The following is a 24574-nucleotide window of genomic DNA, read 5'->3' as shown; positions in this document are numbered from 1 at the left end:
AGGAATATTGTTGCTATAAATATCATTTAATCCAAAATAATATAGTATATAGGATAAAAAATTATTTAACGCAAAATATTAAGAGACTATCAGAATTTATTATTTTTTATTATTATTTAATTATTAACTAAATATTTTTACTTTAGTAATCTAATAATATATTTTGTTTTATACTTTTAAATATTAATAATTAATTAATAACAAAAAAATAATAAATTCTCATGGCTCTTGACTTTAACAAATAAACCTAAACACTTATTTTTAAAAACAAAATAAAAATAAAAGGAGTTCCCGATATAAGACAAAGTAAATAAAGTACTCAAAAGCTCATTAATGTAAGCATGTGACTCTAGGCAAAGTTGCTAGTGAGATGTTGGATATTTGAGACATCAAATCTGCAAAGCTAAGATGCTCTCATAGACTATTATTGAATATGAGAGGACCTTTCACTCCCGTACCAGTAAATAATAGTGCATGCACGACTATATATACTTTACTTTGGAGCATTATTTAGGTAACTAATTTTTCTTGTATTCTAAGTGGAACCGATTAAGGTCTATTATTAACGTGCGATATATCATATATAATGCATGCAAGTTAGTAAAATATCTCATCAGGTTGCTAACTTGAGGAACATACATGATCGTGAACGCTGTGACACAGTGATTATCATCATTATCGGACGAAAATATCTTTTGACAAAATATTCTCCAAGTTTCCAATAATTTGCACGCTTATGAATGATTCACCTAGCTAAGTATTTTTGCATAATGCATATGGTATGAAATGAATTACTCTTCTTGTTGGAGATAGAAAGTTTAAAACAAGAAATGTATTAAGTTAAAGACTCACGTGGGTTTATTTTTACCTAAAATTGATAGTTAAAATTAATTAGATGATAATTTAATTAAATATATTAAAATTTTTAATAATTTTTAATAATTAATTTCATAGACAATGCATGTAAGTTTTTCCCATGTATTAAGTCTATCACATGAGACAAATTAAAGTACGAAAATACCTTAGCCTATATGTTTAGTTATGAATACGGAATAAAATAAAACATTGAAAATAAAATATAAAAGACAAAAATACAAAAATTAATATTTTTGTATTTTATTTAGTGATAAATTAATTATAAAAAATAAATTATAAAAATCTAATTTAATATATTTTGTTCACACAAAAACTTTAAAAACAAAAACATAATGTTAAAAAATATAATTATAAAAAATTAATAGAAATAATAAAAAAAATAAATTATATCCCTTATTAGTATTTTTGTATCTTTTTTTTATCAAAAACGATATAAAAATATACTAATTTAATATTTTTAAACACAATATCTATATTCATATTTTATCTATTAAATATAATTTTGTGTCTCATTAATGAAATCAATTTTGTGGGTGGTGGACTTGTGATTTGGTCTCTACTGTTCATATGGATTTCATTATCAGCATGATTTTGCATTTTTAACGTGGGCCGTATTCTATTTATTTGTCCAAAAATCAAAGAACATGGTCCGTTCTTTTTTATTCTTAATATCTAAGTTGGTCTATCAATACCAAAAAAGAAACAAATAAAAATACACGTATGGTCCATTTTTTTTTATTCTTAATATATACTTAAAAAATTAAAATAAAATATATGTCCCAAATTTGAGCCTATATCTGATATTTAGAATGCACACCCTAATTTATTATTGTAAGATATTTCTTTTATACGTGTTAATAATTATATTTGGATATTAGTTATAAGCATACAAAGTATATTAAATTTTATAGACACAAATAAAAACAATAATTTATTTTGTTTTATAATATCTATCATATTTATAATTTTAAATATTTATCTCATTTATAATATTTAAATAATATTAAATTTTAAATTATAATCTTAAATTGAACAATTTTAACAAAAAAGAGTATAATATTAATTTAATTTTACCTTTATAAATTTTAATACAAAAATAATTAAATATTTAATACTATTCACATAATTTTCATCATTATTAAGTTTTTTTCCTTTGATCGATTTGTTTTTGTTTCACAAATGTTAGGCCTAAACATAATAATAGGATATGATGAATTGAATTAAAAAAATAAAGATTTATATACAGTTGTTTTTATGTAAAGTTAATAGTTAAAAATTATTAGATAATAATTTAATCAAATTTATTAATTATCTAATAATTTTTAAATATAAATTTCACATAAAAATAAGTATATCCTAGTTTTAAAAAAAAATATCATAACGTCTTCTAAATGAATAGGTGAAAACTCATGTGCACTTAACTTTATGTGAAGATAATTGAAAACCGTTAAATAAAAATTTAGTCAAATCATTCAAATTATTTAATGATTTTAGCTATTAATTTCATGTGAAGTTGACTACACATGAGTTTTCACCAAACCAATAACGATAAAGTTTTGAAAATTGGTTCGAATCGATCGGTTGAAACGAGAACCGTTAGTGGTAGCATTCGACTAATGGGTAAAACCGTTTTATTCAAAAACCAGTCTCAAATTGTTAAACCGGCCGATCGAACGAACCGGAATCCGGTTGGTTTTGAAAAAAAAGAAGGAGAAACCAAAAAGTGCTGAGTCCTAACTTCCCTGACCCTCAGCTCGGTGGCCTCTCAACTCCAGAAGACCAGAACCTTGCTTCGAACGCAGCAGAGAGGAAGTTGCAACCTCCATCTCATCGCCGTTCTTCAACCTGTCCAGCCACCACCGCCATCGGCGCTGTTCCAGCGTCGTCGATTCCGTCGCGTGTTCGAGCCTCCGTTCAGCCGCCATTCCTCTGCGCTCCAGCCCTTGTCTTCCAGCCTCTGTTCACCCTCGGTTTCGTCGCGTGTTCGAGCCCTCTGTTCAGCCATCTCCGTCAAGGTTTACAGCTCCAGCTCCCTCTCCCTCCTCTGTTGATTTTCAGAACATGTGAAAGCCAAGGTAATTTCTTTTCCTTCTTCTTTCTTGTATTAATTGTTCAGTTACTGTTTTAATTTGTTGTTGTTTTAATTAGTAGGATGCTGTTCTAGTTCTTGTTTTCGTTGTTGGATTGCTGTATTAACTTGTTCTGTTAGCTTGTTTTGATTATTAACTTGTTCTTATTAACTTGTTAATTTGATAAATGGTTGTTGTGGTGCTGTTCTTGACCTTGTGAATTAGGATTGTTAGGTTGTTTTGCTGGTCTTGATATTTTGATAACTTATTAATTTCATAAAGAGAAAGTCTAATCTCACACCATTAAAAACACTATTAATGGCCAATTGATGGTTACAAAATATAAAAGTTGCTGGCCCCCTAGCACCCCTCTTTGATAAATTGATGTGGTTTGTTGTTCCTCATCTTGATCTTATTATTATTATTTTGATCTTAGTTTATGTTGTTGATCTCAATTCATTGTTTTTGTCATCGAGTTGTGTTTACTAAACTTTTTTTATTGACTAAATGATAGTATCAATCAATTTAATATATTTTTCTCGTCATTGGTTGCATTTTTTTTATCTTAGTTTATGTTTTTGTGAATTTTGATGATTGATCACAAATTTTGATGTTGTCATTTTATGTTTGGTTGTTTCTTTTGTTATTTGACTTTTAAGATTGTATTTGGATAAAATTATAATACTGTGGGTGGTTGATCAGTTGATGTAATACTTTTAATTTGAATGATATTTTAAAGTTTATATTAGATTATTATGTTTTAGTGTGTTTATTTATATTTTAATATTTTATTTATTATTTTATTATAAAACAGTTATTTGATATTTCAGTTAAAACGGTTGAACCAATAAATCAGTAAACCTGTAGCTACAGTGGTTTGATGAGCGGTTCGGTTTTCAGAACCTCGGGTTAACCAAAGAAATAAAAATCTTGAGCTCACTTCTATTACATGGCACTGTTGTGACTGAGAAAACTTGTCAACACTGAATCATGTTCTTCCTTTCACTTCATCCTCAGCTATCTCTCAACTCATCAACGCATTCATACTCTTACCCTTGCATTTCCTCTTCATTCAACAACAACAATCAGAATCAGCACCACCATCCCAATTCCATTCCAATCCCCAAAGACCCCAACAATTCTCATTCTGATGCTTCCTCCATCACCATCAAAGTGAAAGCTCCAACACCTCCATGGATGAAGGGTCCCCTTCTTCTCCAACCCCACGACATCCTTGACCTCTCTAAGCCCAAAAACAAGAGGCTCAGCAAGCGCCACATGGATAAAGAAGAAGAAGAATCTGAGCGTGTTGATAAGGCCCTCCATAGGAAAGAGGTCAGAGGGAAGAAAGTCATGAAGAGAATTGCCAGAAGCATTGAGATGCTTAGGAGAAATCGTAATTCAGCTGAGACCCAATTAAGTTCTTCTGCAAAAGAAGAAAGCTTTGGAGGGTATTTGGAGAAATTGGAGGAGAATGTTATGGTTAGGAGCAAGGAGAGAATGCCTTGGGAGAGGAATGTGTCTGTGATGGATTCTTCAGCAAAATATGAAAACTTTGATGGGTATTTTGGTAAATTGAAGGAGAATGGTGATGATGATGATGATGAGAAGGTTAGGAGGTGTAAGAGGAGAATGCCATGGGAGAAGGATGAGAAGAGTGTTTTATTTGTGAGGTTGAAGAAGGAAAAGCCTGTGACTGCTGCTGATTTAACTCTTGATAAAGTGCTTCTCAAGAGGCTTAGAAGCGAGGCTGCAAAGATGAGAATTTGGGTGAAGGTTAAGAAACTTGGTGTTACACAAGATGTTGTGGATGAAATCAAAAGGACTTGGAGGAACAATGAGCTTGCCATGCTTAAATTTGACATCCCCTTATGCAAGAATATGGATAGAGCCCGAGAAATTGTCGAGGTTGGGCTCTTGTCCTTAACTGTTGTCTTTACTTGTATATGCTTGTATAAAATGGAGTATAATTTTTGAATCTTCTGGTAGAATATTCAGTCTTCCATGTTAAATTGATTTCAATGATCATATTGCTGGATGTTAGAAACATTGTGTTAGCATGTTTTGCTTTGACATGACTGATAATGATAGCAAAGATGGGTTATCTGGGCCAAGCTCCCTGCTCTGAAGTTTTTCCTTTTCTTGGTTTGGCAGTTGTTTTAGTTTAGTAGAATTTCCAATTTTGAGAGTTGAAGATTTGAACCAGATTTTGATATGAGCAAGTTTCACTAACAAGAAATTACTGACTTCTTATATTTCAAGCGAATGTGCTATAGTATTGATATACAAAAGCAGGAAATTTCTATTATACTTGTAATAATTGTATGAATCTTCTAGTATTAATGATTCTTGTTTTGACTTTTGGATAATTAGTTCTGTTATATATTATGCATGGTTCATTTTGAGCATCGATGTTATCTGATGGCTACATTAGTGTTTGTCCTGTGTGGATAGTTGAAGACTGGTGGCTTGGTTGTCTGGAGTAGGAAGGATACTCTTGTTGTATACCGAGGATGCAATTATCAGTTGACTTCTACAAGTGCTCCAAAGGTTTATCCTCGCTATATTCGTGGACAAACTAAAAATCCTTATGAAACAAACATGGTGGAGTCAGTTAAATCCAACAATACTAATGACATGCCAAGCCGGAATGGTAACGATAATGATTCCGCATCAACTTGCATTCAAGAAGTGAATTGCAGTGGATCATTGTATGAGAGGGAGACTGATAGATTATTGGATGGCTTAGGACCTCGGTTCGTCGACTGGTGGTATCCCAAGCCACTTCCGGTAGATGCTGATCTACTTTCAGAAACGGTTCCTGGATTTAAGCCTTCATTTAGGCTATGTCCACCTTATTCAAGTGCAAAAATTACTGATTATGAGTTAACATACTTCAGGAAGCTTGCAAAACCTTTGCCAGTCCATTTTGTCCTTGGTACGCTCCTGCATGTTGCCGGTTTATGGTCAATGATTTATTTTAATGTCCATGAAAATTCTTCAACAGTGTGAGGAGCTATGTTCTGTTTTATACCTTGGATTCTTAATCAAGCCACCTCATCAATGTCAATTTAGATAGAACACCTAAATACATTAGTTCTTGATGCTATTTGAGTAATTACTCATACATGGAAAAGCAGTGTCTGTAATAAGAAGTAATTGCTTGAAGATTGATGAATCAAATCAATATATGTATATGAAAATCATAATAAGTTGTCTGTCAACTAATAATAGCTTTATTAGGCTATATTCAGAACTACTTTCAAGGTTATCCTTTTATGCATAAGGTCAATTAAATAATTGTCTGTTTAATATGAAGGAAGGAACAGAAGACTTCAAGGCTTAGCTGCTGCTATCCTGAAGTTGTGGGAGAAGAGTCTTATTGCAAAAATTGCTATCAAGTTTGGGGTTCCAAATACTGACAATGAATCGATGGCCAATGAATTGAAGGCAAGTTTGATAGACAATCTATTGTTCAATATATGCAAGTTTCAAGACAATCTATGTTGAGCTTAAGTCATTGATATTATGCATATAAGGCTTTAGTTGTTCTCTCTCCCAATATAATGGGAAGGGCTGTAATTCAATTTAGCTAAAATCATCCCTTACAGTCTTACACCATCTTTTTTTTTAAGAAAAATAATTTGATGATTAGCTTCTATATATACTTAGTATTTGATAGTGGTGGATGGGACACTGGACTATCCTTTAACATCTTGTATATTAATTGGTTTGTATTAGAAACAAATGTGTATAACTTTGATATCTGCAATGCAGCTTCTAACCGGGGGAGTTCTGTTGTTGCGTAACAAGTATTACATAATTCTCTACAGGGGAAATGATTTCCTTCCTAGCAATGTTGCATCTTTGGTAGAAAAGAGAGAATTGGAACTTAAAAGTTACCAATTTCACGAAGAAGTTGCACGAATGAGAGCAAATGAAGCCATTTCTTTTAGTGATTACGCACAACAAGAAACAAGTACAAGTGGAAGTTTAACAGAATTTGAGGAAATTCAAACGATGCTTAAGGATGTAAAGAAAGTCAAGGCAGATTTAAATATTCAACTGGAAGCAGAAATATATAGATTGGAGAGGCAATTGAAAGAGCAACAGCGCAAAGCTTTCATTGTGAGATTTCATTTTGTTGACTTTCTTTCCTTTTTCATTTATCTACTGGCACTTCTATAATTAATTTATGGATTCTGCAGCTTAACAAGAAAATAGAGAGATCGGCTGCAGAACTAGCAAAGTTAGATGCCGCATGGACTCCTGCAGAGAAGGACGCAGACATAGAAATCATGACTGATGAGGAGAGACAATGTTTCCGAAATATAGGATTGAAGATGAGTGGTTTGTTAGTGCTTGGTAAACAAAATTTCACCCCCACGGCCACACCGGTCTCATTTCACCGGAAAAGCTTCATTATTTTTTTCGTTAAGAATTTATGCTAAACAAAAAATACAGGTAGGCGTGGAATTTTTGATGGCGTATTGGAAGGCCTACACCAGCACTGGAAACACAGAGAAGTTGTGAAGGTCATCACCAAGCAGAGACTAATCAGTCGGGTCATCTACACTGCGAAAATGCTGGAAACTGAGAGTGGTGGAATCTTAGTTTCAGTTGACAAACTCAAAGAGGGCCATGCAATCATTATCTACCGTGGTAAAAACTATCGACGGCCTTCAGAAAAGGTAGCGAAAAATCTCCTAACCAAAAGAAAAGCATTGCAAAGATCTCTTGAAATGCAGAGACTTGGAGTAAGATTTCTTTCTTTAGCATCTCATTAATCTCCTAGTTTTCTTTGGGAAATTCACACCGAAATCCTTTATATATTTTTTTTCTTTCCCATTGTTTGTATTCCTTTTTTTCATTTAGAGTGGTGTGCTTTCTGTTGTTTCAGTCACTGAAATTTTTCGCTCATCAGAGACAGCAGACTATCTCCGATTTGAAGCTAAAACTGGTAAATAAGAGTAATTATTCTTGAAATTTGCATTAATGTATGGCAGTATTAACAGTTAATTTCGTCTAGGTGTCTTTTCCATTTAAGTGTCTGTACAATGACATTATTATTTATAGGGTGAACTGCAGCAGAGAAAGGAACCTGAGCAGCTTGAAACGGACAATTAATGCGTGCATATGTATGACATGCATGATCCTGCAACTACTCTAGTTGTCTGCTCAATTGATGGTATCAAAAAGTAATATAATAAGAAACCCAACATGCATCAGCCATCGGTATATTTCTCATCTATGGTTTTCTGCTCAATAGTATTGCTAAAATAGAGAGTAATATATGCCTCCTTCCTTAACACATCTTTCTTACACTCTTCCATTCTTTTTCTAAAACACACACTCCCCTCTCTTATGCAACGTCCCGTTTGTTCTGCTGTCTGGAACAGTTGAAACATCTGGGTGGTGTGCTTTGGAGGGAGAGGGAAAGGAAAAGGAAAAGGGAATGAAGCATCTGCAGAGATGAACATCGATTGCAGAGTTCAGTTTTTTCCTTTCTGCAGATTATGTTCTAAATGACTGATTAACCCTTTGTAACCGTATGTTTGAAATTTCAAGTTTCAAAAGAGCAGGATTTAAACTTTGAACTTTGAGGTGTAAATTTTATACTGCAAAGCCTTCTCTGATCCTTTCCCTTCCTTTCCCTTCCATTCCCTTCCAAAGTCATAGTTTTGATTTAAAGCATCATCAATAATACTTGACGTTGTTTTTAGTATAGTTTGCAAGGTTCTACCAAGTAACCACACCACACAATATCAAGATTTAGATCACTATGTGTATGAGAGCAAGACTTGAAAGTGTATAAAGTATATGAAAAATTTTCAAGTGTACTAAGTATATCGGTGTTTCAATAATTTTAACCGTTAATTTTAGTTATAAAAAATATATAATATATATTAATTAAAATCAACAGTTAAGATTACTGAAAGAAAAAGTATAGGTAGACAATGAAAATACTAAACAATGTGAACAATGGATATGTCAGATGTTCAATTCAATAGATATGTAGATGATTATGTTTATTATTTTTAATTGGATGGTTATTTCTTTTGAATCAATTTACTCATGCATAGTTAACAATGGCTGTTCAATTCACTAAGTGTGCAGATGGTTATCCTAATGTTAAGGTTTAAGAGATAATTTAGGGGTGGAGTGTTTTTTTATTTTATTGGGTCAATTCTAAAAACCATTGTTCACATTGTTTACAAAAGTCATTGTCTACCTAACAAAACCCTGAAAGGAAATATCGATATTTTGCGGTGTTGCTAGGTAGACAAGACCTTTGTGAACAATGAGTTTTAGAATTGGCCCAAGTGAAAAAACACTCCACCCTCCAAATTACCCCCTAAACCCTAATATATAACCATCCAATTAAAAATCAACATAATCATCTGCATATCTATTGAATTGAACATCCGACATATATTACTAGTAACTACTCAATCAAACTAGCCGCATAAGTATTAGGCTAATCATTCGCATACCTAGTGAACTGAACATCTGGCTTATTATTTATTGGTGACTACATGTGAATGAGAGGAATTGTCGTTGGTGAATGACAACGAGGCATCACAAAGCGGTTCATTCAAGTTGGACCCCATTTACGTACATGTGACGGTTATGCACGTATGAAAATGTAGCGACATAGACAACACTACCGGGCACGGTGAGGCTGCGATGGGGCCTGCACGGCCAGCAGCGGGTGGGCAGCAGGAAGGAGGATGCACGAGGCTGGTGCGGCACGATCTCACATTGCAACGGAGCGCAAACGGGACGAGGAGAGGCTAGGCGGCATTGGCGGGGTGGCGTCGGACCGGACTTGTCTCCCATTAATCACCGATGACTCAATCCTGTTATTCCTTCTTCTTGTCGAAGCAATATTGTGAAAATACCTTGTAGTCCTATCCATCTCCTCATCATGCCGAGATCTAGACATTTGTTTCCAGTGAATATCCTGCCTAACATACCACTTCTCACAGCACCTTACTAACGCGCTTCTCGTTGCCTCCGTTGTACCATCATAACGTCCATTCTTGACCATATCATCCACCTTCTTTGTCTCTTCCTTAAACTTATTTATCTTCTCAGTGATATCCTCGAAATGCTGCTTATGTCATCTACCCGGTGGTACTGACAACGCTTTCATCTTATCTAAGAACTGTCCATCTCCTAATTTCCTCCACTCTTCCTTCACCATTCTCAAAAACTCTTCATGTGTGAACCACGAGTCCAAGCTACGAAACGGTCTAGGGTCTTCAAATTATCTTCTGTCTTCCACTATCAATGGGCAGTGATCTGGTAACCCTCTTGGTCTTCCCTTCAGTCGCGTCTCCGGGTACATATCAAGCCAGCCCACACTAACCAATGTCTTGTCAATACGACTGCACGACTGTTCTCTAAACCATATATACTTGTGATCATTAAGCGTCAAATCAACTAACTCCAAATCATCCATCCATCTTCTGAAGTCATTGACAGACGTTGGCAAACTATTCGCTTATTTCCTTTCTTCCAAATGCAAAATTTCATTGAAATTTCTCAAAAAACAGAACAGTACCTGACACAACCCTACAAGATAACTCAACTCTTTCCATATAGAAATCTTCTCAACCCTCACATGTAGTCTGTATACCAAACAAATAGTACAATGAAAATTATCCTTAGCTATCACCCCTTCTACACACAACCACATATCCTCTTTATAACAATTAATCAATTTAAAAATTAATTCATCCTATATTAACAACAACTCCTATATTACATCGAACTTAGACACCACCTCCTTTTTTGTTTCTATCAAACTTAACATGTCCAACTTAAATTTATTTTTTAAATTTTTTATCATACAAAATTTTTCAACTTCTCCTAATTCCCTAACATTCCAAAAGTTTAAAATCATTTAACAAATTTATTACACACTTAAAATATTTTTTCCACCTCTTTTTCCTTAAAAACTAAAAATTCACAAACGTAATCTAGAATGTGTTACGCGTGACTTGCCTTAATTTTAACCATTAAACAACACTAATCTTTTTTCTCTAATTAAATTTGTTTTACAAATAATAATGGCAATTCAGTATGAGTCCCTTTCGTAGTCAACAAGGTTGTGTGTAAACACAATTAGATTATGACAAAAAAAAAAGGTAATTTCCTGGTCAAGATGAATCATATCATGTTTTGTGCGTTTCCTTTCTCTTTTTGACGAATAACTAATGGGACAAACAAGAACAGTGAAACGCCAAAAAATTTCCAACTTCTCTTTTATTATACCCCTTTTCCACTCTGTGCCAATTTTTTTGTATGAAAAAAAATTAGTTAAACAACATAAATATTTATATAAAAATATGTTGATATACATATTTTTATAAAAATTTGTGTGATAAACAAAGAGTAAAAATGTTCGCTTAAGTTATTATATTATTTTTTTAAATCAAATCAATTTTTTTATATCATTAATTCTAAACACTATAATTCATTTCCAATTCAATTAATTTCAAATCAAACAAAATCAATTACAAAAATAGTTTTTTTCCAAACACATCTTATACTTTTCCTCAAAAATAGTTTTTTCTATCCTTCAATTTTTTCATGATGATGACTACTTTTTTTGTTATGAAGAAATAATTTTTAATGATATTGATATTTGTTAAGAAAAAAAGTACCAAACTAGGTTGAATATTTAAATTCCTATATACACCTATTTATTATGTTTTATCTATACTCTATATATAAGTCAAAATAAACTCTACAACACGTTCAAGTCTTGATTATTATCCTTTTCTTTGAAATTTCATTGAGTCCATTAGGCCACGCATTTTTCGTGTCTTGTATTATCCCTTCAATCAGGGACGGAACTAAGTAGTATAATGAGGGGGCATTTGTCCCCACTCTTATTTTAATTTTTTTTTTAAAATATACATATATAATTTATAATATGCTTCTATTTAAATTTTAAATGACTCAATTACAAATAAACTTAGTCTAATTATTTAAAATTTTAAACTCACTTTATTTTTTTATTATTTTAACTATTAATTAACCTAATTAAATTTAATCTTTTTTTATTTTTAAATTCCAACCGTCATCATTCTTTTATTCTCTTAAATTATTTTCTTAGTTTCAACCTTCTTTTTTCATTCCTTTTTTAGTGGTTATCTTTTCTTCATTAAAAGATAAATTTTAAATTCTCTATTTTTTTTATATAACTCTCTGTGACTCTATGTATTTTTTTATTTCATTGTTTATTTTTTTGATATTTTCATTTACAAATTTTAATAAAAACAATTATAGTTTAAGTATTAATCAAATTTTTCATTCTCTTCATAAATTTATATATTTTATTTTATTCTCAATTTAGTGATTCTTATTATTTATTTGTTTATCTTTCGTTCTATTTTATTATATAATTATGTTGCATATAAATTTCTAAAGTTAATTGATCAATTTACTAATTTAGAATATATATTTTTTATTTATAGAAATAATAATAAAAAATATTTAAAAAAAATCTTTCGTTTTATTTTATTATATGTAATTTTTATTTTTATTTTGTATTCAAATAATTAATGTACACTTTTATTTTTAAAATTTGGATTAATATATTTTTTTATAGTAATGTATATTATTTTTGCCCTCTAACATAAATTTTGAGTCTGTCACTGCCTTCAATCTTGCTTAAATATCTTATTATTTTACAAAATTAAATAGTTAGTATTTAGTTTAAAAATATAAAATTAATAAATTTTAAATCGACAAAAAATTGTAGACGCTATAGAATTAGTCATATAATAAATTCATTTCAAATTTCAGCAATGCAGAGAGTTATATTGACTTATTACTCTATGAATTCACATCAATTTCTTATTTATCTTATTCATGCTCTTTATTGTTTGGACATTGATGTTATAAAAGTAAGCTAAGACAATGAAAAGAGCAACCAGCATCAGCGATCCGAACATTTTGCACCTAAGCTTTTTTTTTTTTATCTGTTCACCATCAATATAACTGGTTTCTCCTTAGCTTTACCATCAATGGAAGATACACAACACATGCAATTGACTATTTCCCTGCACAAACAAGTTTCCCTCCATCTTTTATACTTATAGCGATAACGTATGTATTTTTGTGCTGCACATTTATTTCTCTTATGTTCCACCACAAACGTAACTTTCATAGGAAAAAAACATTTTTCAATTAAAAAAAAACAAACATGATAAATACAATGTGGCCTCAAAATGATAATGCATATGGGTGTTCATGGATCCGATCATATCCGTATTCGATCCGCGTTAAATATCCGTATCCGATCCGCATATTGATTGGATCGGATAGGATCCGATCCGCACCCTTTAAGAATCGGATCGTGGATATCTGCTTTATATCTGTGTATCCGATCCGCAGATCCGCACAATAATAATTAAAAAATAAAATAAATATATATATGTTTGGTATTATATTTATTTGTTTGTATGTTTTAGTTAGTAATTATTATTTATATATTGTATTATTTTATTTTTATTATTTAGGAAAAGTTTGATTAAAAATATTTTAGAAATAAATAAGTTTAAAAGTGTGAAAGAAATATTTTTAGTAAATTTTTTATATAGAAATATGATTAAAAAGAAAATGTTCAATTATGTGGGATATATCCGATCCTAACATTTGCGAATCAGATTTGACACTAAAAAATGCATATATGATATCCGATTCGATAGAAATTATGCGGATCGAATTAAATTTTCGGTTATTTTCGATCCAATCTGCGTACACCCCTAATAATGCATACTTTTGAGGTGACTTTAGTAGGAGAAATAAAATAAAATACAGGTCAATTGTGGCGAACAATGTGGCCTCAAAGACTTAGAATTTTGGCATTCGAAAATGATTCAGGTGGACCCCAGAAACAAATTTGCTTTAAGAAAAATTCATTATTATTGTTACTTAAATACATTTACATAAAAAACATTTATAATTTTTTAGATAATATTTAAATAATATTATAAATAAAAAATTAGTTATGATTAAGTTTTATATAATGTTTAAATAAAGAATTACTTACTGACAGAGAAAAGTTCTTCTCTTGCAAGCTATTTAGCAAAAGAAAAATGGTATTATGACAAAATGAAGTAGTGTATAGATATTAAATATAAAGATGATAATGTGAATGAGTGCAAAATGAATGAGATTTAACAATGCTATTGATAATAATAGTATTAGTATCTATTTTTAATATATAAAAGTAGAAACATAAGTTTATTTATATTATTTTTTAAACTTATTTGATAAAATTTTAGAATTAACTACTCAATTTTTGTCAAATTATCTATTATTTTTAAATCAGCAAAAAAAAAGTACAAAAAATAATACAATAATTATCAATGACAATAATTAGAAATTAATAGTGTCTAACTAAATTTGTAACTTACAAAGATATTAAATTTATATTCCTATATTTATTATATCTTACCGTTATAAATACAAGAAATTTATAACTCCAATAATTATTTTATTAATTTTTATAAATAACTCATTCAATGTAATAAACATCCATATTACAAATGTCATAATAATATTATTAATCATAATAAATTTTACGTTACAAATATTTAAATTCCATACTATTTTAACTACTTATATAAATCTCTTATCACTATTCCTTCAAATTACATCAAATTTAGCACAAAAAATTTATTTCGAACTACACAACATCTCAAACTTACTCAATGGAGATAATTATGTTGAATATGAAAAGTGTACGAAAAAAGCATATGAAAAAGGAGATAACTACATTTGTAGCACATGTAATCAAACACCGCACAATATCCAACAATAAGGTAACTCTATATACTTTTCATAATCCCATCTATCATATTATTAGTTACTAACCCAATACTTATTTTAGGTTCAAAATTCAATTAAAGGTTTCAGATCAAAGTAGTACAACAACTTTTGTACTATTTGATGCGAAGCAAAAAAATTGTTGGGTACAACTGCTTCAAATCTATGGCACTCCAAAAAAGTAATGACATGGAAAAATTTGTGCAACCTCACTTATATTTGAAGTTAATGTAAATGATTTTAATCTTAAAGAAAGTTCTCAACAATACACTGTTACCAAGATATTTGTTCCAACCAAAAACACTAAATTTCAACACCCATTTGTTACCAAGACATTTGTTCCAACCAAAAACACTAAATTTCAACACCCATTACAACAAATAAAACAGGTAATACAAAAAAAAATCACTTATTTTAGACATTATTTTTATTTTTAATTTAAATTATTCATTGATTATAGGAACCAATTTCGCCAACACTAATATCGTCGGACGAAGATCACATACCCATCAAGAGATTAAGGAGAAAGAAAATTATACAAATTCAAGACACATCTTCAGAAAAAGAACATACTTGCAAAGATGGAACAAACAACACAATAAAAAATGCATATAATTCAATAATTCATAAAGAACATGTCTTCACAAGAACTTACACAGAAAGAAGAAAGTAACAACTCTAATAACAACCAATAAAAAAAAAGGAGGACGAGCGCTACATAAGAAGACTAAGTTCATCAACTAAAATAAATGCAAAAATCAAACCACCAAATAAAAATATCACTTTGTACATACAACTCTAATATTCAAATCTTTTATACTACAAATTATTTTAACTAAAATATCTTTTAAATTTAACTTTTGTTTACACATTTAATTTAATTCTACAAAACATAACAATTTTTAATATTTATTATATACTATCATTAATTTACCGTCTCGCGGGAGTCTCGTTCTAGTATAAGTTAAATCAAAATTTTTTTTTGTTGGCAAATAGAATTTGTATTAGTTGAAGTTTGGAGTTGTTTCATTCATTATTATATGTTTTGGTGGTGGATGTGTATGATTGAGCATCGAGGTAGTGAAAGTTAAAACAATTGTTTGTTCTTTGTTGATCATTTTATAGGCGTGTGTGTTGTGGATTATTATTGAAGCCATAGATGGCATACCTGAAATCAAGATCCAAAAATGACATTATTAGTTTGTGCATGCTTCTGCTTTGCTTGGGTTGTGTTGAGTCCAACGATGGTGAAGGTGCATACATGTTGAAGCTTATGAATGCACTCAAACCCCCTGGCTGGTCCAACAAGAAGCCAGTTTGCCAGTGGACTGGGGTGTATTGCGACTATCAAAGTGGAAGGATTGAAGAGATCGATCTCAGTTCAAAGTCGCTGACGGGAACAGTTCCTGCAGGCCTCAACGACTCCCTCTCCCAACTCACAGAACTCGATCTCTCCCAGAATAATCTGAGTGGTCCTGTTCCCTCTCTCGCCAACCTCTCCTTCCTCCAATACGTATACCTCGGCTACAACAACTTCACCTCCATTCCTCATGGTTGCTTCCATGGTCTTACTAGTTTGCAGATCTTGAGATTGAGAAACAATATCAACCTCCCACCATGGAACTTTCCTACCGATTTGACTGCTCACTCCTCCCAACTCCGTTCCCTCTACCTCTCTTCTACGAATCTCATGGCCTCCTTACCAAACATATCCCATTCCTTCCCAACTCTGCGATATCTTGATCTCTCTAACAACAACCTCTCCTCCATCCCTGAGGGTTGCTTCCACAATCTAACCAGTTTCCGTGGCCTCTCTTTGGCCAACAATACCAACCTCCTACCATGGACCTTCCCCCTCTACTTGACTCGTTCCTCATTGCAACTCTCCTACCTCTTACTCGAGGCTACGAATCTTATGGGATCCCTACCGAACTTGTCTCATTTCTTCCCCAACTTGATTACTGTTTCTCTATCCAACAACCACCTTACCTCCATCCCCCAAGGTTGCTTTCAGGGTCTACCCTATTTGAGGCAGCTGAAGTTGGGAAACAACACCAACCTCGCACCATGGACCTTCCCAAACTTGACTCAGTCCACAGGACTGGAAGAGCTCAATCTTGTTGCTACAAATGTCATGGGCCCTCTACCAGAAATATTTGACTCCTTGACAAGTTTGGAGACTGTTGTTCTCTCCAACAACAGCCTCACTGGTGTCTTGCCGGAGTCTTTTGGAAGGTCCAAGATTGCCACCTTGCATCTCAACAACCAGAAGGATGAGGGGTTGTCAGGTCCAATTGATGTCCTCTCAAACATGCTCGACTTATCTCAAGTGTGGCTTCAGGGGAACTCGTTTACAGGACCTATTCCTGACATGTCTCGTTGCACTGCTTTACAAGATTTACAACTTGCCCACAATCAATTAACAGGTGTGGTCCCAGATTCTCTCATCGTTCTTCCAAAGTTAGAAGATTTTTATTTGGACTATAACTTTTTGCAAGGTCCTCTACCAAATATTATTACCTTCAGTCTTTTTGAAACGTCGAATCTAGGTGTTAACACCACAAATGGTTTCTGTCACAAAGATCCAGGACCTTGTGATCACAAAGTGACCATTTTGCTTGAAATTGCTGCGAAATTCAAGTATCCAATTCTGTTGGCACGTTCATGGAGAGGAAATAATGCCTGTAAAAACTGGAGTTTCATTACATGTGATGACAAAAATAAGATTAGAATGGTCAATTTATCAAATCTAAAATTGACGGGCACAATCTCACCTGTATTTGCCAATTTAACTAATTTGCGGGAATTGTATTTGGATGGGAATAATTTGACGGGTGAAATACCTGAAGGATTGACAACATTGCATGAACTTGAGGTTGTGAATGTCTCTAACAATCACCTTGCTGGAAATATTCCCAAATTCTCACCAAAGGTCAACTTTATTGCCACAGGCAATGATTTTCTTGTGCTTCCTTCTAATGGTTCCGACCATACACCAAGGCCAATCCCAACTGCTTTGATTACAGGTACTTCCACCGACCTTCACATGTACCATATAAGAATCTTTTGAGAAAAGCTTTAGTTTCAAATTATTGTTTTTAGTTTTTTAATTTAATAAAAAATCAATACTACAAATTATCTTTTAGAAATTTGCAAATAAAATTATATTTAACGGTTACTAGTTGCGTTTTTCTATGGTTTTTAACTTTGGTATTATTGTCATGTGTCTAACTTGATGTGAGAACTCAATTACAGTCAACTAATTGAGATTCATTAAATGAAAATTTAGTCAAATCAATTAAATTATTTAACGATTTTTAATTATTAACTTTACATGAAATTGACTTGATGTGAGAACTCAAGTACAATCACTTAAGTTTCTATCCTAACTTGATATTGTGGTATTTTGTTCTCAAATTTCATGTTAGTATTCTGTCCATCTTCAAAATTTTATTTAGTAAACAATAAAGAAAGATGGTCTCGTTAGTTACCGAGATAATAAACATAAAAGTACTTGAATATTTCAAAAATTTAAAATAATAAATCCGAAATTTATATGGATTGATATTGGCTAATTGTTAGTATTTTTTAGATTTATCCAAAAAAGAAAGAGATAAAACAAGACTTAGCTTGTCGTTTATTTTTATGTCTATACTACTTCCTTCTACTTAATAATAATAATAATAATAATAATAATAATAATAATAATAATTCCTTCCTTCCTTCCTTCAAGTTATTCATACTTATTGTGGCTATTCTTCTAAAGATCCAAGTTAGTGTATGTAATTGTTCTCCATTTTTTGCATATGTATACAGTTATATCGATAGCTAGTGCTGGAGTTATTATGATCCTTGTTCTGGTTATTTACAACCGCAAGAGGTGTCTTAATTTAATCTATGGGATTATCTTCAAGACAACATACAATGATCACCACATTGAGGATTTTATAAAAGGTTATGAATTTTTGGCACCAAAGCGATTTAGTTATTCCGAAGTGAAAAGAATGACAAATTTATTTCGTGATAAACTAGGACAAGGTGGATATGGCACCGTATACAAAGCACGTTTAACTAATGGTCGTCAAGTTGCAGTGAAGATATTAACTGAGTCTAAGGGAAATGGAGAAGAATTCATAAATGAAGTTGCTAGTATTAGTAGGACATCTCATGTGAATATTGTCTCACTCTTAGGATTTTGTTATGATCAAGGCAAAAGAGCACTTATTTATGAATTCATGTCTAATGGTTCTCTAGATAGATACATCTACAAAGCAGAATCTTCTAAGGCTTTTTGTAGTTTGGATTGGAGTATTTTGCATAACATTGCAATTGGTATTGCTCAAGGGTTAGAATACTTGCATCAAGGATGCACAACAAAAATTTTGCATCTTGATATAAAACCTGAAAATATTCTTCTAGATGAACATTTCTGTCTAAAAATCTCAGATTTTGGACTAGCTCGAATCTGTCAAAAGAAAGAGAGTAATGTATCTATTTTAGGCACAAGAGGAACTCCAGGTTACATTGCACCAGAAATCTTTAGTCGAGCATATGGTAGAATTTCTGATAAATCTGATGTATATAGTTATGGTATGTTGATTCTTGAGATGTTCGGAAAAAGAAACAACTTCAACAATAAAGAATCACATCGCAGTGAAATGTATTTTCCTGACTGGATATATGAGGATCTTGACCAAGGTAATATTTTTGGTAGACATTCCGATATCTCAGATGAAGATAATGATATGATAAAGAAGATTATATTAGTAAGTTTGTGGTGTATTCAACCAAATCCATCACATAGGCCATCAATGAATAAAGTTGTAGAAATGTTACATGGAGAACTTGAGTCTGTGCCATTTCCTCCAAAGCCTGTGATGTATTCTCCTGAAAGGTCTCTGTTAAAAACTTTAGATATATCTTCCGGTAGTAAACTTGAGACAATTTCAATAACTACAGAGGAGAGTAGTTTCACACGAGATCAATAAGAATGTCTCATGTTAATATGATTGTAAAATATCTTATACTTTTTGTATTTGAATGCAGCTAAACATTTTTTAATGTTATTCTCATATAGACCTAAAATATATATGTTGATGATTTATATTATGGTGATTCTGAGTGATTAAAACTAGATCCATGCATCATGAGATAAAACATTATTAGTTGTTGCTTCTGAAGTGTCTAAATATCGCACATATGAAATCATATCCTATTGAACAAGCAATTAATTAAAAACAGCTACATGCCTCTGTCCTATTAAATCAAAGTTCTTTGTTGATTAAACTTTGCTATTATCAAGCAAACAAGAAAGATCAGAAGGATTGTATTAAGATAAGAAATGTTATATACAAAATTTAGATCAAGAAAACATATATACCTAGCTACCTCTTAAAAGATACTTAAAGTAAATGATACATTATTTATTGTAGTACATTTGATCGATTTGCCCCAGTAAAATAGTCAAGTATCCAAGTTGTTAAAATATAAAAATAATGTTATATATTTTTAAATTATTACAAATAAATTATACATACAACAGAAGTTTATTAATAATAATCCAATCGCAGAAATTTTTAGTTCACGCTAATATTTGAATTTGTTCAGAATCAAGTACTTAATAAATAATGTGTGTGCGTGTCTTTTTTAAAATAATATGTATCTTATTTTCTATAATATGTTAATTTCAATTGGTTGATATTTTAATCTAATTACTAATTATATTAATAATTTAAATTATTTAAATTTAACTAAAATTAATATTTTAACCATAATAAAAATAATTTATATTTAACTTATTATTTTTAGAAGAAATCATTGTATAATTTTTAAAATATTAATAAACAAATTCCCTTCCCAAATATTCTTTACTAAGGAAGTTGTCGGAATAATTACAATGGAAGAAGTTATTGAAGAATTATTCAGGTTTACTAACTTAAACAATATTAATTCTAATTAGCAATTAATTAGGCCCTATAGTTAGGACAAAGCATAGGAAACCTGAACCAGTATAAAGAGTAATTAGGTACAGTTTGAAGAGTTTCTGGAAGTTTGATTTGATCAGAAAAAATGGCCAAATAAAAAAAAAAGGAATGATCCTTCTTAAGCAAAAGAAATAATTCATCATTCATATATATAAAAAAATGTTATTATATTTATATTATTGGGTGCGATATCATATTTAAAAGTACATCTTCTTTTAGTTTGATGATCTCGTAATAACAAGGTGTAGACTCTAATTTTGGCTTTATTATTATCTAATTTTGGCGACGATGAAGGATTCAGATCTAACAATGATGTTAACATAAAGTGAAAGCCATGAAAGAAAAAAGGCGTTATGAACATAAATCAATAAAGGCAAGAACATATAAGAGTTGTTTTTCTTTGTTTCGTTCGACGAAGAAGAAGATTTGGGTAAGAAGGGTTTAGTTCTTAATATTCTAAAAAAATTATATAATGAGTCATTTAAACAATAAGTTAATTACAAATTATTTTTATTATGGTTAAAATATTAATTTTGGTAAAATTTAAACAACTCAATTTATTAGTATAGTTACTAATTAGATTAATTAAAATATCAATTAATCAGAAATTGACACATTATAGAAGATAAATCTGATGTATATAATTATGGTATGTTAATTCTTGAGATATTTGAGTAAAAAAAGAACTTCAACCATAAAAAATCGCATCGAAGTGAAATGTATTTTTTTTATTGGATATATAAAGATCTTAACTGAGGTAATATTTTGATAAACACTCAAATATTTCAGAAAATAAAATAAAATGATATGATAAAAAAAATTATATTAAAAGTTTATGGTATATTCAACCAAATTTATTGCACAAGTCATCAGTGAGTAAAATTGTGGAAAATTACACGGAGAATTTGGGTCAATGTCGTTTCCTCCAAAACTTGTGATGTATTTTTCGACGAGTAAACATGAGACAATTTTAATCACAGAAGAAAGTCTCGTATGAAATCATTTATAAATGTCTCGTCATTATGATTGTAAAATATTCCATACTCTTCTTGTACTTGAGTACAGCTTAGCATTAGCATATTTAATGTTATATCTCATATAACCATATATATATATATATATATATACAGAAAACTAAAAAAATAGTCTGAAGTTGTTTGATTTAATATTTATTAATTATTTTTTTATTAGCAAATATTTTTGATATATACATATATTAATTATTATTGATGATAGATATATATTATGATGATTCTATCTGAGTGATTAAAGCTAGATTCATGCATTATGACACTTGCAGTAATAGTTAAGATTTAATAATTTTTAATTATCAATTTCATTACTGGATCTCGAGTTTTCGCCATACTTTAAACACTTATGGATTGAGTTACAAAATAATGAACATCTCTCATACTATCTAGAATAACCATCCGAGTACTAGCAATAATAAACATCTTCCCAAAAGTTTAAACTAATTTTGGGATTCACCAAAACTCGAACTCTTGACCTTTTGAATCTAGCGCTCTAATACCATGCATTATACCACTCATCCCAAAAGATTCAGCTAATGAGAAAAGGTAACACTAATGATTATATCTCTAATACTCTCTAAACTTCCATTGTACACATTGTATAAATATTCCATTGGCTCCTCATACTTTCCCATTCCATATTTAGTAAGATTCTTTTTCCTCTAGGTTCTAGCTATCTGATGATAATTGACCAGGGACTAACAGCACACTAACCCACCAAGAAACAAAAGCACCGACATCATTGATAGTGATGTGATATTAATAAGTGAACTACTGAAGGAATCCAATGAACGTAATATCTCTTGTTGATGAATTTCCTAAAAGTATTTATTAAGAAAATAAAATAAATGAAATTTCTTGTTGAAAACAAATTTTTCTTAAAAGAGATGAGAATAGGTTAACTTTCAAATTTTTTTATATATTGAATACGTCAAAGAGTTTAAATTTGTTAGTGTATTTACCTTTTTTACAAATATACAGTATTCAATAGTAAATTGAATAAGTTTTTTATTTAAAAAATTCAGAATTTTTTAGGTAATTCTAAATCTCTAAACAAACATACCGTAAAACCAAAAAAAAAAAAAAGGAAGAGAGACTCGCTAACAAACACGTATGGTTGAATTTTTAGACGGGGCATGAACGGGTCAATAATGTATGGCTTAATAATAATTATATTTCCCGTCAACTAACCCGAAAAAAAAAAACAATAATTATATTTGGTGTACGTTAAAATCAATCGTGAAAATTAATTATAATAGTGCATGCATGACTCTATGGTTTACTTTGGAGAATTTAGGTAACTAATTTTTCTTGTATTCTAACTGGAGCCGATCAAGATCTATTATTATCGTGCGATATATCATATATAATAATGCATGCAAATTGTAAAATATCTCTCCAGGTTGCTAATTTGAGAAATATTATCGTGAACTCTGTGACAGACAGTGATTATCATCGGACAAAAAATATCTTGTGACAATATTTTTAACATTCTCAATAATTGATACGTTTATAAATGGTTAACCTAGCTAAGTAATTTTGCATAATGCATATGGCGTCAATTATTTTTTTGTGAGTTAAATTTTAAAATAGTTTATGAGATTCACATATTGTAGAAATTTATTCCTTAATTTATTAATTACATTGTTTATGTCTCCGACTTTGTTAAAAATACATCACAGTCGTCTCTCTCTATATTTCTGGCCAATTTGCCTACCGCCGACAGTGACATGGCGCTGAGATGCCACACTGAGTGCGACGTTGGCATGTCAATTTTAGTACTAAAAAGAAAACTTGATGGTACGACATCGTTTGAGAAATGTTGAGAGTAGTCAAAACCCAAATAACGCATTTGTAATCACTTCATCTTCCTCTTCTTCTTCTGAACACCAATACTCCGCGCTATAAAATCCTCAGTCCTAGCTACTGTCTAGGGCTTGAAGGGTGAAAATATTCGGCTTTGTAGAGTTCGCTGACACCGTGATAGTTGTGTGCGATCATTGTCGCTGACAGAAGGAGAAAGAGTTCATTGCGAACACATGAAGGTAGGTCTGAATTGGAAAAAAAAATAATGCTTTTCAAGTTAAAGTTATGCGTCATTATCTCTGTTTAGTGAAAATTTGATATAGGTTGATGAAAGTTTAAAGTTTTTCATTCTTTGCTAGGGTTTTTGTGGGCAATAAATGAATTTTTTACATTAGATGTGTTTTTTTATAAGAAACTATTACAAGAAGTTTGGGTATGACAACATAATTTAGTGCTGGTGGATGCCTCCGGGGAGGAGCTTAGATAGTGGATTGAGGGCTCTTACAAGTGATGATGAGTTAAGGAAGATGTGCTTTCATGCACAGAGGAATGATGGAGTTATTGATGTGTACTTTGAGCATAGGGTGTCCACACCAGAGTTGCTAATAGGAAAGGAAGTTGTGATATGACTTGATGATGATGAAAAAGAATATCCTTGTGAGGGGGACTTGGTGAGCAAGAAGAACACAAGTGAGGTCCCAAAGCTGATGCTAACACCTTCAATCCAACTACAAAATCGAATCCAGAACCTGTTTCATTCCCCAACCCAAGCCATACTGATACTAAAGCAAACCCAAGCCCTATCCCCAATTCTATTCCAAACCCTCCTGAAATCATCCCTGACCCTATTCGAAATCCTATTGATGCTAACACAACCCCTAATCCAAATCTTACTAAGACTTATGTCAAACCCATTCTTAAGCCCAAATCTAACCTGAAGTCCAAGTCCAAGTCAAAGCCA

The 24574-nt window shown here is 31.2% G+C and overlaps 2 protein-coding genes across 5 annotated transcripts; both read left to right on the top strand.

Annotated features, from left to right (window-relative positions):
• The first annotated feature begins 2600 nt into the window (after positions 1-2600).
• Positions 2601-8792, top strand: LOC112744945 (chloroplastic group IIA intron splicing facilitator CRS1, chloroplastic-like). Of its 2 annotated transcripts, XR_011880671.1 has the most exons (10): positions 2601-2951; positions 3776-4853; positions 5400-5883; positions 6265-6395; positions 6723-7073; positions 7154-7310; positions 7410-7702; positions 7846-7905; positions 8022-8180; positions 8345-8792. XR_011880671.1 is itself a non-coding variant. In XM_072234216.1 (9 exons), the coding sequence occupies exons 2-9, from the start codon at positions 3936-3938 to the stop codon at positions 8070-8072; spliced, it is 2445 nt and encodes an 814-aa protein (XP_072090317.1). In that variant the 5' UTR covers positions 2601-2951; positions 3776-3935; the 3' UTR covers positions 8073-8792. The 2 variants fall into 2 exon arrangements, 1 of the variants encoding a protein (XP_072090317.1); XM_072234216.1 differs by having other exon boundaries at positions 8022-8792.
• Positions 8793-12220: 3428 nt separating this feature from the next.
• LOC112744944 (uncharacterized) lies at positions 12221-19901 on the top strand. 3 transcript variants are annotated; one of them, XM_072234215.1, is made up of 3 exons: positions 12221-17218; positions 17744-17818; positions 18609-19901. In XM_072234215.1, the coding sequence occupies exons 1-3, from the start codon at positions 15952-15954 to the stop codon at positions 19778-19780; spliced, it is 2514 nt and encodes an 837-aa protein (XP_072090316.1). In that variant the 5' UTR covers positions 12221-15951; the 3' UTR covers positions 19781-19901. The 3 variants fall into 3 exon arrangements, with proteins under 3 accessions (XP_072090316.1, XP_072090315.1, XP_072090314.1); XM_072234214.1 differs by having other exon boundaries at positions 15952-17218; positions 17375-17818; XM_072234213.1 differs by having other exon boundaries at positions 15952-17818.
• The last annotated feature ends 4673 nt before the right edge of the window (positions 19902-24574 follow it).

The sequence above is a fragment of the Arachis hypogaea genome, chromosome 4 (genome assembly GCF_003086295.3).
Source record: "Arachis hypogaea cultivar Tifrunner chromosome 4, arahy.Tifrunner.gnm2.J5K5, whole genome shotgun sequence".
Classification (NCBI taxonomy): Eukaryota; Viridiplantae; Streptophyta; class Magnoliopsida; order Fabales; family Fabaceae; genus Arachis; species Arachis hypogaea.
Note: the sequence above shows the minus strand (reverse complement) of the source record. Positions and strands in the feature narration are given on the sequence as shown.

Bases quoted from the DNA above. Each gene is read 5' to 3' on its own strand.
- LOC112744945 (XM_072234216.1), top strand. From the start codon at position 3,936: ATGTTCTTCCTTTCACTTCATCCTCAGCTATCTCTCAACTCATCAACG. The intron at 7,311-7,409 runs GTAAACAAAATT...CAAAAAATACAG, and splicing joins GAGTGGTTTGTTAGTGCTTG to GTAGGCGTGGAATTTTTGAT. The intron at 7,906-8,021 runs GTAAATAAGAGT...TATTATTTATAG, and splicing joins CCGATTTGAAGCTAAAACTG to GGTGAACTGCAGCAGAGAAA.
- LOC112744944 (XM_072234213.1), top strand. From the start codon at position 15,952: ATGGCATACCTGAAATCAAGATCCAAAAATGACATTATTAGTTTGTGC. The intron at 17,819-18,608 runs GTACTTCCACCG...ATATGTATACAG, and splicing joins CCCAACTGCTTTGATTACAG to TTATATCGATAGCTAGTGCT.